Source organism: Ascaphus truei, chromosome 6 (assembly GCF_040206685.1).
Source record: "Ascaphus truei isolate aAscTru1 chromosome 6, aAscTru1.hap1, whole genome shotgun sequence".
Lineage (NCBI taxonomy): Eukaryota > Metazoa > Chordata > Amphibia > Anura > Ascaphidae > Ascaphus > Ascaphus truei.
Window position 1 is genome coordinate 46,286,100 of NC_134488.1, and position 16,162 is coordinate 46,302,261.

General features: G+C 47.6%; 1 protein-coding gene across 4 annotated transcripts in view; it reads right to left on the minus strand.

Moving 5' to 3' along the window:
- GRIK4 (glutamate ionotropic receptor kainate type subunit 4) overlaps positions 1-16,162 on the minus strand; it is a 213,137-nt gene that overhangs the window by 81,690 nt on the left and 115,285 nt on the right. For all 4 annotated transcript variants that reach the window (XR_012802148.1, XM_075604125.1, XM_075604126.1 and 1 more), the window contains exons 3-6: positions 15,968-16,132; positions 15,009-15,106; positions 14,178-14,343; positions 12,388-12,566 (exon numbers count right to left, since the gene is read on the minus strand). Coding sequence is in view for 3 of the 4 variants with exons in the window: in XM_075604125.1 (XP_075460240.1) it covers positions 12,388-12,566; positions 14,178-14,343; positions 15,009-15,106; positions 15,968-16,132 (608 nt within the window). In the remaining variant the exon portion in view is untranslated. The remainder of the gene's footprint in view (positions 1-12,387; positions 12,567-14,177; positions 14,344-15,008; positions 15,107-15,967; positions 16,133-16,162) is intronic.

Sequence of the window (16,162 nt, forward strand, 5' to 3'; positions counted from 1 at the left end):
TCAGGGCACAAACATGGCAATGCTGACGGGTTGTCAAGGATGCACTCCCTAATATCCATGGTCGCTCATCCCTCGAGGTCTGAGCTGGGGGGGAGGATATGTGACAGAAACCAGGGGATGGTAATAAATTCCGTATATAGGGCTCCCAGGATACTAGACAGTTTCTATCCTGTTTGGCCTGGGAGTGCAGCCTTATAATACATACACTCCATCCCACAGTTTGGCAAGCGCTGGAACTGAGGGATGAGAGAACCAGACCAGAGTTTGTCTGCTGCCTGATTTCTGTCACCTGTCATGCTAATTAGGAATCAGGTATGAAAGACTGATTTCCTGTTTGCTCTGGTCTCCCCACCAGAGCCAGGAGGCTGGAAGGCTGCTGAACTACAGAGGGGAGAAGCCTCTTCCCCAAACAGGTTCAATCTTTCTGTTCATTTGTGTAAGACTGCAAAAGTACCGTGTTTTGATGTTGGAAGTGGAAAAGCCACTTCCAACCCTGAGTCAGGGAAAACCTAAGTTAAGTTATCGCTCAGGTGAGCAGCTTTTGTTTTGATCTGTTTTCTGTTGTATGCACTGTGGCAGTCTCAGTGCCTGGGACTGAATAAACCAGGCATAGCCTGTTTAAAGGAACAGTACGTGACGCCTCATCATTTAACCTACCCTAAAAGACCGTGTTCTAAACAGTCCCGGACAAACGACGGAGCCCCGGAGTAAGCCGTTTGTCACAATATATATATATATATATATATATATATATATATATATATATATATATATATATATAGTGTTCGACAAACCTATACATTTGCTCACCCCGGGCGAGTGGATTTAACCCCCGGGCGAGTAAATATTGGCCCAAGCAGCACACGTTTGGTACTAGGTGGCGAGTAGATTTTTTTGTGTGGCGAGTAGATTTTTTGGTGATTTGTCAACCACTGTGTGTATATATATATATATATATATATATATATATATATATATATATATTATTTTTTTCTGAAGCCAGGGTCACGTTGGTATGAATGGCTCCCGATAGCATTAACACAGTTCCCTTTTAAATCACTCCAAGCCCTGTAATATTTCCTCCACTTTATTGGGAAAAGCAGCAGAATACAGATACTTGTGGATGGTATGTAGTGGTGATTATTAGTTAGAAACCGGTAAAAAGTGATGGCCTCACCATGGGGAATGAACAGAGAAGGGTCTTGTACTCACTGTCTCCAGGGTGGAAAAGGAAGTGAGGGGCAGTGTGGGTAAAGGGAATAGTCTAGGGGCCGACTATCTCTGAACAAACAGGAGGGGGGGCAGACTAGCCCATTCTGGTGAGGATCTCAGAAACTGCAGTAGCAGCTCACTGATTCCCTGCCCGGAGGCAAGAAATGCAACATTGTTGCAAGTTACACAGGCACAGTATGTGTGTGTAAACTCCATGCAGCTGGGAATGAGATCTGACAGGCAGGATCTGCAAAGGAGAGAGGGGGGTGAGTCAGAAATGTAGTTCTTGTTCCATGACACTCCCCGTCTGGTATCTGTAGATACCACTATATAACAGACTATGTGGAACATATGTGCAATGCATAACAAAGATAACATCATATTCTCAAACAATGCAAGAGTCCACATAGCCATGACACCGGCCGGTATCACTGGTATCAATGTCCCTTGGTCAAGGTTCTTTGGCAAAGGATGCAGGGTGGATGCACAGCTCCAGGTTTGCTGGTTGCACCACAATGTCTTTGTGTAAAAGTCTCTGGCACTGTTTCCTTTTAGCCTTGTGAGAGAACAGTCTTTTTGTCTCTGTAGTTTTACCCACAGAATGCATCCCCTTGTAGGTATGCCAGTCGTGGTAGCCTGTCGCTCTATCACCTGGCGTTTGGAAGAAGGAGATGGCTTTTGGCTCCTTGCGGAAGCGGAACAACACTCCTGGAAGACTGGTTGTCGAACCTAGTCTAGTAAAGAGGGCGTCGTTCAGGGAGACTCCCTGAAGCTGAGTGCTGGGGCTGAACACTACCCGGATTTGATCGGGTTCCTGAAGGTGGTAGGCCCCAGATGATTGGAGGTACCAGCATTCTTCACCTTCCTTCATTAAAGGTGCTGGCTTTGCGTGGCCGGTAAGGAATATCTTCTGGATGAAGGCCACAAACTTGTTTTTGGTCTCTGGTTCCCTTTGTAGGTCGCAGAGGTGCGAAGTGAACCTAGAGATGGCATATTCTCCATTGTTTGGGAAGCGCCTTCTTGGTGAATGGAATGGTAGCGGGTTCACCCAACTGCCTGGTCCGTCTTTGGAGAGCTCCTTGGTTGTTAACCTCGGGAATCCTCTATCTTCCCTCGATGGTGTTTGCTTGTCATCGTTCCTTGTTGTCTGGAACGCTGTGCACCGTAGGTCATTGGTGCATTCCTCTTGCACGAGAACATCTCCCCGTAGTTTGGTTAAACGCTTTTGTGTCTCTTTGTTAACTGCCATCGGGAGGTTATTTTCTCCCTGGACGTAATGAAGAACAGTCTCTTTTGCCCTAGTAGGTCCCTTTATGAAATGTCTCTGTGGCTGTCTCTTTTTAGACTTGTGAGAGGACAGTCCTTTTGACACTGTGGCTTCACCTGTGGGGCGCAATCTTTTGCGGCTATGCCAGCCGTGGTAGTTGTTTGCTTTGTCGCTTGATACTCTGTGGAGAGGAACAACTGTACATCTTAGTCGTGCCACTGCTCGCGAGAGGACTGTTTGATCGTTCATTGCCTTTTGGACGATCCCTTTGTCGGTCACCTTTGGGAGGTTACTTTCTTCCTTCGGTGGAATCGACTCATCATCCTTAGCTGTCTGGACTGCTGAGCATCCCAGGCCATTGTCACATCCCCCTGATGTGAGGATGTTTTTGTTGATCTCAGGGGTATGACCTTGTCTCTTCTCTTCACTTGGCCCTCCTATCACTTGGAGATGGCCAAGACATGATTCAGAGAGGTAAGTGTGTCCACATTCTGTTACCACTGTTCTGCGGGCGTCAACATAGTCTCGTCCGTGCTCTTTGTCGGTGCACGCGTTGCCCACTATCACGTATCCTAGGTCAAGTCTTTGTGCGTATGGCGCGTTGTGGGGTCCGTTATGCTGTTTACGGACTTTATGTACCCTCATGATGTCCCTGCCGAGCAGCAGCAAGATCTTGGCGTCTTGTTCTACCGGCAGGATGTAGTTGGCTATTCCGTTGAGGTGCGGGTAATGGCGTGCCATGTCTGGTGTGGGAATCTCGTCCCTGTTTGTGGCCATGTGGCTGCACTCGATGAGTGTGGGAAGGGGCATGTTCACTTTGCCGTCTATTGAGCATATGGTGTAGCCATTCGCTCTTCTCCCTGTGGTCTCCATTCGCCCTGTGCACGTTCTGAGGGTGTAAGGAGAAGCACCGTCTTGTATGTTAAACATATCGAAGAACTCTGACCTGACCAGCGATTGGTTGCTCTGGTCGTCGAGGATTGCGTACATCCGAATAGCCTTCTCAGGTTGTCCCTGGGTGTGTACTGCGACAAGGCATATTTTGGAGCAGGATATTTTGTCACCTTCTTTTCCGCAAACCTCAGTGCGCTGAGATGTGACGGATGTTGGCTCTCCTTCTTCTTTCTCCCCGCCATGCTCCGCTACGGAGGATGGGTTCTTGAGTTGATGGAGTGTCAGTGCCTCTGGGTGTAACGCTGTCACGTGCTTGTCACTTTCGCACACTGTGCATTTGATCTCTTCTTTACAGTCCCTGGCTAGGTGAGTCGTGGAACCGCAGCACCTGAAGCAAACTCTGAATTCTCCAAGTAACCTCTTGCGTTCCTCTAGGGACTTCATCCTGAACCCAAAGCACTTGTTGAGTGGGTGTGGCTTCTTGTGTATGGGACATTCCCTGTTTGGGTCCCTTGGTTCCTTGTCTCCGGCGACCGACTGATCGGGAGTAGTTTGGGTCGTGGGAGGCACGTCCGTCCTACGGGCCGAGATGGGTGTTTGGGTGTTACCATATCTCGTCGCTGGTCTCTCGTTCCTCAGGCTGCTTGTACTGTATGTGGTTTGCGCACCCAAGATGAAACTGGGATCGTTCCTTGTCCTTGCCGCTTCGCGAATGAAGCTCAATAAAACCGAGAATGGGGGGTAGATGACTTGCTTCTCCCTTTTGCATTTGGAGCCTTGTGAGATCCATTTTTCTTGGAGGTTGAAGGGTAGCTTCTCCAGGATGGGTCTCACTCCACGAGCTGAGTCTAGGACGTTGAGACCTATTAAGGAATGGTCTTTCCTTGCGAACTCCAGTTCTTGCAGCAGGTCCCCGAGCTCTCGTAACTTCGAGTAATCTTTAGTTGTGATCTTGGGGAAGCTGTCGACACTTTTGAAGAGCGAATCCTCGACTGCTTCGGGGCTGCCGTAGGACTCTTCTAGCCTTTCCCACACTAGGTCAAGGCCTACATGGGGTTGGTGCGCGTTTGCCGCCCGCAGTCTATTCGCGTGCTCTCTGGATTCGTTCCCCAGGAACTTGAATAGCAGGTTGAGCTCTTCCCTTGCTGAGAAGTCCAAGCTGTTGATTGCATCTTTGAACGTGAACTTCCACGTCCAGTAGTTCTCAGGGCGGTCGTCGAAGCTGGTGAGTCCTGCTTGCACCAGGTCACGCCGGATCATGTACTTGACTATGTCTGTCAGGCCTGAGGCATCGGCGTGTTTGTCCCGTTCTGAGGTAGTTGCTGGGAGGGTCTGTGCGGTCGCCTCTTCCTTGGCGTGGACGCATGATGGCTGCTGGTCAGTGTGAGGGGCTGTGTTCTCCCGTGTGGATGTACCTGGATAGCGAGCCTTTTGTGGTGCATCCGTGTGCGCGCTGGCATGTGGATCACTGTTGCGGCTGTGGCTATCCCAGGCAGCATGTACCATTGAAGGAACAGTGTCTTCTCCTCGTGGACCTAGCAAGTCTTTGGTGTCTGTGGTGTCACTCTCTCCGTATTGAGATGGTGCGCTGGTGTTTACGCTGAAGAGGCTCCTTACGTAGTCTTCAGTGCGTTGGACTGGATCCTCTGAGGCAATCCGTCTGTACGGTTGCTCCCCGCCGTCCTGTTGCGCGGCTGAGTCTAGGACTTCAGCTTGGGCTATGGCGGCAGCGGCTTCCTTCTCTTGATTAAGTGCCTCTAGTTCCGCATCGAATTCGGCTTTCCTACGCGCAGTCGCTGCGGCAGTAACGGCGGCAGCAGTGGCGGTAGCGGCAGCAGTATTAGCGGCGGCTGTTTTTTCCTCCTCATCTATGCGCGCTCTTCCTGCTCTTATGGCTGCCTCTCTGCGACTATATTCGGCCCTGGCACGTGCGGCCTCTGCGGTGGCTCGCGCCGTGGTGGCGTTTGCGCTTGCGCTTGACGCGTGAGATTGTGCTGATCTTGCTGACCTTGATGAGTGCCTGGATGCGCTGGAGCGCTGTGATGCTGTTTCCAGCAAAATGTCTTTTCTCCTACTCTCAGCCTCCGTGATAGTGGTTCGCACGCGGCTGTCTCGTGCCAGGTCAATGTTACTCTGTAAGTCTCTTTCTTGTAGGCTTTCGCTGGTGTTGGCCTGGTCAGGTAAGTAATGAATGCCTCTGACAGCTCTTGATAATGCGAGTGATCAGTCCTTAATTGCGTTATTGCCTGCTCGAGCTGTTGCGCATAGTTGCCAACACTAGTAACATTGCGTATCCCAAGTGTGGTAGTGTCCCAGGCCAACTCTAGTTTAGCACGGTGCGCTTCAATGTCAGTCTCATAGTTTTCGCGGGCCTTCTGTGTCAGTGTGACTGCCCGTTTGGGCCTTGCGCCTGTTGCAGTTGCGCAGCGGTCTTTGTGTCTGAGTGGTCACTCTCCTGCGTGATGTCTGGTGAGGCTCTGAGTTCTTAGAGGAAGGAACAGAGGGCACAGCGGATTTTGCAAATTCAAACTCATTTATTGAGCCAACACAACGTTTCGACCGTTGCCATTGTCACTTGAAAAAGACCTCCACGGTCGAAACGTTGTGTTGGCTCAATAAATGAGTTTGAATTTGCAAAATCCGCTGAGCCCTCTGTTCCTTCCTCTATGTACTCAGGACTGACTGCAGGCTTTCGTTCTAACATTGGAGCACCGGTAATTGTATCATTTTTCTCTTTTTAAGGTGTGCAGCACTCCTCTCTATTATCGAGGCTCTGAGTCCTGCCATGCTGTAGGTGTGTGTAGGCCTTTAGCCAGTGCGTGTGGCGTGCAGTCTTTTACCTGTGTCAGCGATGGGCGACTGTCTCAGATGATGCCGAGCGGTGTCCTGCAGCGTTCAGCGTTGGGGTAGCTGTACTCACAGGTGTCCGGTGGCTCTGACCCGTGTCCTGGCGGGTGTCCGGTAGCGTGGCCCTTGATGGCGCTAGCCGTGGGGACGTGCGCAGGGGTAGGTGAGATGGTGGCTCCTCACTATGGGGCTGTGCAGAGGGTGGACTCAAAAAGACAGAGAAGGCGATCAAGGCTCTGTGTGTAAAGTGCACTGTCAGTCTGCAAAGCTGCTACCTAGGTGCAGGGTAGGTGCTGGCTGTGTCCAGTGTAAATCTGCTTGCTTATCTGTAAGGTTGCAGGCTGTGTGCAGTTTGCTGTATAAAGCTTGCTGCCCTGTCTGGCAGAGTAAAGCTGCTGCTTGTGCAGAGACTATTCTGTATTCTTATTAGCAAAGTAAGGCTGCTCACTTGTCTTTGCATAAAGCTGTAGTTGTTTGCTGTGTAGAGGCTGGTGGCTCTGTGTAGCAACGTGGAGCAGTATGCTTGTACATGGGGGTGAGAGATTGCTGTTTATCTGCTGTGTAAGCTGCTTGCTTGTTTCTTTAGCATAAAGGCTGTGGGTAGCAGCTCCTCTGTGTGTGTCCCCAAGACACACGGTCCTCTTTTTTACTTTTCTGAAGCCAGGGTCACGTTTGATGTGTGAATGGCTCCCGATAGCATTAACACAGTTCCCTTTTAAATCACTCCAAGCCCTGTAATATTTCCTCCACTTTATTGGGAAAAGCAGCAGAATATAGATACTTGTGGATGGTATGTAGTGGTGATTATTAGTTAGAAACCGGTAAAACGAGATGGCCTCACCATGGGGGATGAACAGAGAAGGGTCTTTTACTCACTGTCTCCAGGGTGGAAAAGGAAGTGAGGTGCAGTGTGGGTAAAGGGAATGGTCTAGGGGCAGACTATCTCTGAACAAACAGGAGGGGGGGCAGACTAGCCCATTCTGGTGAGGATCTCAGAAACTGCAGTAGCAGCTCACTGATTCCATGCCCAGAGGCAAGAAATGCAACATTGTTGCAAGTTACACAGGCACAGTATGTGTGTGCAAACTCCATGCAGCTGGGAATAAGATCTGACAGGCAGAAGCTGCAAAGGAGAGAGGGGGGTGAGTCAGAACTGTAGTTCTTGTTCCATTATATATATATATATATATATATATATATATATATATATATATATATATATATATATATATATATATATATATATATACACACACACATACACACACACACACACACACACACTATGGTTCCCAGCTTTTAGTCATTTCATATGTTAGATAGGCGGTCTATAGCAGCAATTGTAGCAAATGAGGAAAGAATTAAGTATTGTTTGACCCAACAACAGACCGGCGACTAATGAGGAACAGCTGGAAATACCTCCACCCCCCCCCCCCAAATCACAGCCATTGGATGATACAGAATATAATCACTATATAAAGTTACAGAAAGGGCCATTAGGACGACGCATACAAATAAAACATCTTTAACACCTTTCTGGATATTTTACAGTAAATAAGAATCCCACATGTGAGCACATTCACACATCTCAGACAGGTCTGCACCCTGCCATTCCCCATTATCTCTCAGCGTACAGCGCTTCCACTGCAGCCAGGGATTCTGGGTAATGACATGCAAATGAGCAATCAGTGTCACCTTTTTATCTACCACTGTATGGTGGAGGGGATCTGTCACTTTTTTTTTACCCACCATAACCTTTTTTTTTTTTAAACTCAATTTGTATTGGTTTGTCAAGATACAGGGGTACAAAAAATTAAAGTGGGGAGGAGGGTTAGTGGGGAGGGTTAGTGGGGAGGGTTAGTGGGGAGGGTTAGTGAGGAGGGTTAGTGAGGAGGGTTAGTGGGGAGGGTTAGTGGGGAGGGTAAGTGGGGAGGGTTAGTGGGGAGGGGGTGGGTACAGAATGCTGCAGACAATATCTTTGGTTATCAAGTTATGGTTATACAGTGTAGTCATAAAATACTGAGGTAAGGATGTCCCAGTTACAAGAAAATACACAGACTATACATAGTAACCGTTTGGAGATGTGATTAACATGTTAATGGGTGTGTTCCCCGATCTTCTGCAGAAGTCAAGCCGCTGGCTGCCAGATCACAGTGTGTTTGTAAGAGTTGTCAATAACTGCTCATTTGGCAAGTGAACCCAATGTTAGCTTTGATTTGAGGAATAGTTGGAAGGGTTTGTTTCAGCCAATGATATGCTATTACGCACCCGCCAGCCGTGGCTATTTGGGATACAAGTTTGTTATCATTTCTGCCAAGTACATTTGAAGGTCCATTCAACAAAAATAGCCATGCGTCTAGGCTAAAATTCTGGGACAGCACCCTCTGAAGCCATGTAGCCTCACCTTCCAAATCCTCTGGACTTGGACTCTCCCACCACATGTGAAGGTAAGAACCTCGGTTACCACATTGTTTGGGACATAGTGGAGGTGTGCCTGGAGACATCTTAGATAGTCTAACGGGGGAGCAGTGCCTTCTGTATAGGACTTTGTAGTCATTCTCCTTAATGGTGGTGCAAATTGAGCTCTTTGCACCGCATCGAATATGTTTTCCCAATCTTCTTTCTCTAGTGGCTCACCCAGATCTCTCTCCCATTCTTTAATAAAGCTTGGGGGTTTAATCGTGGGTGTGCTGGTAAATGGATCACAGAGGCTTGAGGTTCTGCCTTTGGTGTTACCTGGGCCTAGACACCTTCTTTCAAAGTGGGAGAGGGAGTGTAAGGGAGTCCAGGGGTTAAACTCCCTTTACAGGGCTGGGAACTGCACTGGGGTCGGGGTTCCTACCTGAACTGGGAGGTGGAGGTAACTAAACTCCTGATTGAACAGGTATAGAAGGCTGAAAATGAGAACCTGTCACTGTCCATGTTTGGAGTCTGTTAGGAGGATCACAGACAGAGCTCCCGCCCGCAGGGATCCAGGCTGGTTGACCGGAGGATTTTGCCTGGCAACCATGAGGAACCCAATGCCTCACACACCAGAGAAGCCTGCTCACAAATAAGGGTAAAACACTTCCTGGGAGCAGCAGGACCTCAAAAAAAACGGCAGCTGGAGAAATCGGAGACGCCGGACCAGCATCAATGTCAGATAAGACTTTCAATATTGTTCCCTGTCTTGCTAATATTGTTTATATGTTTTGGAGTCGGTAACCAGATTAGTTGGCCAGCTATCATTAGAAAGAGCTGCAGCAAAGTGTAGTTATTTCCCCTAACGGGAATAGGTATTTATTTTCTGATTTATATTTTGCCTTAAAGGGACAGTAGCCCCAATGTTTTAGTCGTTTTTGTGGCCAATAATATCACTCAACGTTTGATTTACCCTAAAAAGGGAATCCTGAAGTTGGCGTATTAGCCAACGAAACGTATAGGGTGTGTCATTACGTTGGAGGATCAGCTGCAGAGGATTCCCTGAGGGTGAAGCATCATAATACAGAGAGGCTGTGTGCTGTTGTAAATCCGGTCTCGGTGTGAAGTACTAGTGTGGCAGTGCCCTACATCCGGGCTATGGTCCCCCACGTGACTCGTTCTTGTTGATGAATTCCCTTTGGAGGAGTGGATCAAATCGGGTTGTTAGTCAGAGTGTTGCAGCTACCCCTGCCTACGGAGCCTTACGGGATTGTCCCGGCTGAAGGACGCAGGTTCCGACTCTTCACAACTGACTGATCAGGTACTCTGTATCCCCAATGCCTAAAACAGACTGCTTCCATCAATCCAGGACACGAGGCTCCTAGGTGACGGGCGCGCAACTGAGCGTTGCTCCCAAATCAGCATACATCAAGGCTAAAACTGTCAGGAGTTAGTTACATACTATCTATTACTGGAACTGTATGTGTATGGGCATCTATAAATCGGAGCTACCTATCATGTAAACCCATCTTCCTAGGAGGACATTATAAGACACCCACACAGAATCAGAGACTTAATTAACCCTCAAGGTTTATTCCTCCATTCCACTAAGGATACAGCATCCACCAACTTCCATTTTTTATTGGTATATTTCAATCATGTTTTTCATGTATTTTAATGGTCATATGTTGCCTGATTTTTGTATTAATATATATGCAAATAGCAGTGTACGCTCATCAATTTGTCTTTCTACACAAATATATATATATATGTCATTTTTTTAAATTTAACACCATAGTGTTAGTGTTTATCGCAACAAGACAGCATTAATCACAATAATAACGTGTTTCTGATGCAGTCCGTTGCCCCAAGAGTTTACAATCTAACTCCGGGTGCCACCAGATCAGGTGACTTGCCCAACGTGACATGGGGAGCGGACACTAAAATACAAACGGGGTTTATTTAATTTAAGGACAATGACATACACGAGCCACCGAACTCATTCAGGCATTGAGAGAGCCATTATCATGTGTCACTAGGATCAGGGGGGCTCAACCCCCGTCCTCAAGAGTTACCAACAGGTCAGGCGTTAAGGATATACCAGCGCAGCACAGGTGGCTCAGTCTTTGACTGAGCCACCTGTGCTGAAGTAGGGATATCGTGAAAACCTGACCTGTTGGGGGGGTCTTGAGGAAGGGAGCTGAGCCCCCCTGACTACGATGATCATAGAGAATGCATAAAGATACGCACACGGAGTGAACCAATCCCAATCAAATACTGCCCCGAAGAGCTAACAATCTCATGGTTCTGACGCAACAAGAAGTCAAGAGGGAATGGAATAGTGACAATAAGACAGCGTTGGTCTTATAGCAGCGGCAGTTTCTATGGTAACAGGCTGTAGGAAGGGGGGGGGTGGGAGGATAGGGGGGGTGCAGCTCAGACTGAAGTCCCTGTTAACCTCAGAGGATAGAAAGTCAGATTTCCTGCCGATACTTCTGGGAATTCCAGGAAAGCTTCAACAGCCAAAGGTTAAAAATGAAATCTATCCCCCCGTGAGTGGCCCATCGCTACAGATCAAAGAGAGAGCGAGGCTGCACATCAAACACAAAGGACCCTCAAAGCCATACTTCTCTCTGAGGGCCTATATAGCGGATTTGCTGCACACCTGGGCTAGCTTCTGTAACCCATGCTCTGCCAGGGCCCTATCATTTCTCTATAGTACTGGAGCTTGCAGAGTTCACCTGGCTACGTGGGACACGGAGATGTGTATTTATTTCTTTTGACAGGGTCCCCTCATCATTTCTGGGGTGTTGGGAGCTTGGGTAGAACCATCACTGGACCAGACTGATTCATCACAATGATGTCTCTTGAAACTAGTTTATCGTCACCTTTAAAAATGTCAGATATGAGGGAGGAAAAGAATAAAATATCTAATGCCTGTTATCCCTAACGATAAAAAAAACCCCAAAATGTCAGATATCTGTAGGAATCTATAACTTATTTTGTCAGTGTATCCTGACAGTGTTTGGAAACGTTGTAACATGAAGGTTAGGTTGGATATCACTGATCTTATCGCATGTCGGTTGCTATCTGGTCCTCCGACGTGGGGGGGGCCTGGCTACATCATTTTACCTTACCATTGGAGGTGGGATAAAACAAGATGGACACTCAAGTGCCCTCATTCACAGTTTCTTTTGTATATTCAAACAAAGTGACATGGCCGGGATATAAAAAAAGGATTCACAACAATTATACGTGTTAGATTTAAATGGTCAATCACTGTGTTTCAAAGCGTTAAACATGTCACTGTCATTAGGTCAGTTTGGTCCTATGTGCGATTGACCCTTTAACCCATTAAACACATCACTAGCATAAGGTCCCCTTGGTCCTACGTGGGACAGATCTTTCAGCCATTAAACATGTCCCTGTCATTGAGTCACTTTGGTCCTACAAGGGGCTGACCCTTTAACCCACTGGTTCTTAACTCCAGTCCTCAAGCCCCCCCCCCCCTCAACAGGTCAAGTTTTGAGGATATCCCTGCTTCAGCACAGGTTGCTCAGTCTTTGACAGCATTCACTTCAACTGAGCCACTGATTAAGCCACGTGTGCTGAGGCTGGGATATCCTCTAAACATGAATTGTTGGGGGTTTTGAGGTCTGAAGTTTAGAACTCCTGATTTAACCTATTAAATATATGGTCAGTAGGTCACTTTGGTCCTATGTGGGACTGGCCGTTTCAATGTATCACCGCCATTAAGCCTTCTGTACCTTCATCAGGATGGTGTGAGACATGGAGGCGTTGGCATGGACAATGATGGTGCTGGTCTTGTCGTCTCGGATTTCTTTCAGGAGCGGGGTTGGGTCCCAGCTGTCATCGAGCATGCGCACGGAGAGACAGTCCTTCGAGATTAGAAACTGCCGCAGCAACTTTTCCAGGTTCAGGAGGCCTGGAAGGGAATGACAGGTGCAATCTCTATTAGCACACAAGCAGCATACCGTAACCTACAGGTGCAGCCACCAGTATCCGATCACTTGCCTTGGAAAATCGGAGGCAATCTCCCAGTAAACTGCAACATTTCTGTGAGATTTCTGCAGCCAGACTAATGGCCCATCGGATTAACACAGCGGGGGTCCCTGAAACTGAATGGGACTGCAGGGACCCCCACTGTTAATCCAATGGGCCATTAGTCTGGCAGCAGAATCTCACAGAAATGTTGCAGCGTTACTGTGAGACAGCCACAGTATTTTCCCAGGCAAGTCATTGGATACTGGTGGCTGCACCTGTACGTAGCAGCAATGAATGTACTTGGCGTCTGGAAAGGGGCAGCTCCACCAAACAAACTTCCAGGGGTCTGTATGAAAGCAAAAGTGGTATCATTCTGGGCAAAAACGTCCCCGGGGGTATCGCAGAAAATAATCCCATTGGTATTGAAGGAGGAGCGCCGTGCTAATGTGCCTGCCTTTGAAGTGGGAGAACCCAGTTTGTGACATTGGGCAAGTCCCTGTTAGATTTTAAGCTCTTCTGGACAGCAACTCATTGTGCCTGCAAAATTCTATATCAAGAAAAACGACTGTACTGCTGTTACCTCGATACCGAGGGGGTTATTCAATAAAGTGTGAAAAGGCTAAATCCCTTATTAACGTGAATGGGAGTTACCCGATCGGCACTATTGCACGTTAATGAATAGCCCCCATAAACTCTTTGCAATTAATTTAGCCATTGAATTAGTTTCCATAAACAAGCCCTGGCAGAGAGAGTGTTATTCCCGCGCCGCACTCTGTCCCGGGACAGGCTGGAGGTTTGTGTCTGATTTTAACGGTGTGACATTAAAATGATTGCGTCTCCATAACTTCATTCATCTTTGACGGCCGAGTCTTCACTTTCAACTAATAAACCCGACTACAATGTTTCAGTGTGTTTAATTATCCTGCGTGGATAATGCAGGAGACGGAACAGCTCCTTCTCCACCCCCTGATCTTTCTTCTAACCTTTCACTTTCTTGGCATTTAACAGGATCAAAGCGTTGCGTTCTCTTCAACGCCTACAAAGCTTTCCTTTTGTCTCTCTAATATCAACCGGCCTCGCTTACCCGAATATCTTTTTATTTATACTACTGCCCCCATTACTCTTCTATTATCCGATATCACACATCTTCCCGATTGCCCCTACAGCCCCTCTTAAATCCACAAATCTTCCCCCCCATAGCCCTATAATAAACCTGATAAACTTCCTCTTACTGTCCATATAACAAGCCTGGTATGTTTCTCCTTCTGACCCAATTAGTACCTTTGTATCTTTTCTCTTGTCCCCTTAAAATTAGCCTGATGTTTTCCTCTTCCTGCTCCCATAACTACCCATATGATCCGTGTTCCCAAAGTTCCCCGATGATCCTTGGTATAGGTTTCTAAAGGTTATTTCTCCCCCGTTTCCCTGTTCTTTAGCCTGTTCCCTATACAGCTCGCAAGGTGAGTTAATACTCTCTGTGCCAGCAGATAATGCAGTGCGTGTGGGTGGCAGTTAGATTATTATAGGACATACCCCACTGGGTACCACTTACACTCTGCCTTGGCACAGATGAGACAGGCCGTAGTGCTGTTGAAGAAGTGAAGAAGAGAAGCTACGGCTACACTGATGTCCGTGTTGCTGGGATGAAGGTTCAGGGTCGTGAATCTCTGAAACTGGTACTTGAGAAACTCCTCAGGGGCGACTTTTATGTGCGGGACCTGAACCGAGAGAAAGGGAGAGGGAGGAGGAGAGAGGGAGTGAGGGAGAGAAGGACAGAGTGAAGTAGGGAGAGGGAGGGAGTGAGAGAAGAAGCAAAGGGTAACCAGGAGCGAGAGCGGGAGTAATACAGAGTAGGGAAGTAATGGGTTGAGGAAGAGAAGGATGGAAATAGGGGAAGAAGGGGGTGAGGAAGTAAGAGAGGGGGTGAGGAAGTGAAAGAGTGAGGGTGAGAGAAAAAGAGTGTGAGTGGAAAAAGAAGGGAGGGAGGGGTGAGGGAGGAAGAGGGGATGAGGATATGAAGGAGAAAGGGTTGGGAGTAAGAGAATGAGGGAGAGAGAGGGAATGAGGGTAACACTAGAAGACAAAGGGTAGCGTGCAGGAGAAAGAGGGAAACGTACAGAAGGATGGTAGTGTGCAGAAGAGAGCATTATGAACTATGGAAAACAGTATCCGCATGTAGAAGAAGTGAGCCATACAAAGAATGAATGAGGCAAAGCGATATATATACAATAATGAGATTAATGTATGATACAAGGAAAGGCAATGTATAGAACAAGAGAGCTGTGTATTACAAAGAATGCAGTGCGTGGAAGAAGCTGAACAACGCGGGGAAGAGATGTATAGAGCAGGAACCGCATGGCACGCCAGACAAGGGTGGGCTGACCTCCTTCTCCCCACAGATGTTGCTGATGATGGAACTAGATGATGGGCTGTAGGATGGGCCCAGAACACCCAGCACACCCTTGGGGAGAATCTGGCACACTACAGCGAGGAGACAAAGAACAGACATTATTGGGTGGTTCATCACAAGCTCAACCTGGTCACCTTCCAACTCTTCCTGACTGCCACCCAACATAATCACACTTTACAGCAGGGCTTCCTAACACATGGGATTGGACCCATTATGGAGGCTAATGAGACTTAAAAGTAGGCTCAGAGTGATAAAAAGGACAATATACATTGTGCGATACAGGATGTGGCAAAGACAAAGGAGGGCAGAGAGTGATAAAAGGGCACAGAGAGGAGGAAGAAAGTTCGACAAACAGAAAGAAACAGGTTCCCTACATCAATAACCCAACTCAAGAGAAATCCTTATTCATTTCAATCGGGTTTTATTCCGGGGCTCAACTCCCAAACTTCATCTTGCTTTTGGCACCACATGCAGAATGATGAATAAGGGTTACAAAGGAAAAGCTGGTACTTTTGGGGGGGTTCAGTGGGAAAAGATTAGGAATCACTGCTTTAAAGAGAGAAATGAAGGCTCATGTTTACTACGCGGAGCTACTTTATAACCTGCAAGTTAATGGGCTGGAAGGTATCTTCTGGAACCACTAGGTGTCTTATGGAGTATCAGTGTTGTGAAGTTTCTCTGAAACATGGACAGTATTCAGCAATGATCTAATCATATTTGATATGTAACCGCCCCTACATAACTCACCCAACATGACAAACATGCAGGCACCTGCCCCACCTATCCCCATAAAACACAGGAAGTCTCTGTCCTGTGTACACCTGTCAAGCGATTCCCAAACGCTCTATGTTCCTGGAATTCCAGAACCATCTAGACAATGTGGAGGTTTGTGGTAGGTTTGCAACATAGAGTGACACAGAGATAGTACGTACTGGTCTCTGCTGTCTCATACTCGCTGTCTCTCAGAAGTTCAAAGATGTCCACCTCCAGCCTGGCTTTCCCTTGCCGTTCGGGGGTCCGGTTTATCCGGTCCTTGGCCAGCGTTATGGACAGCCGCTCTCCTCTGCTGCACTCCATTGGGTCATCCAAAATTGCAGCTGGTGAACCAAAAGTGCTGTGTTTAGATC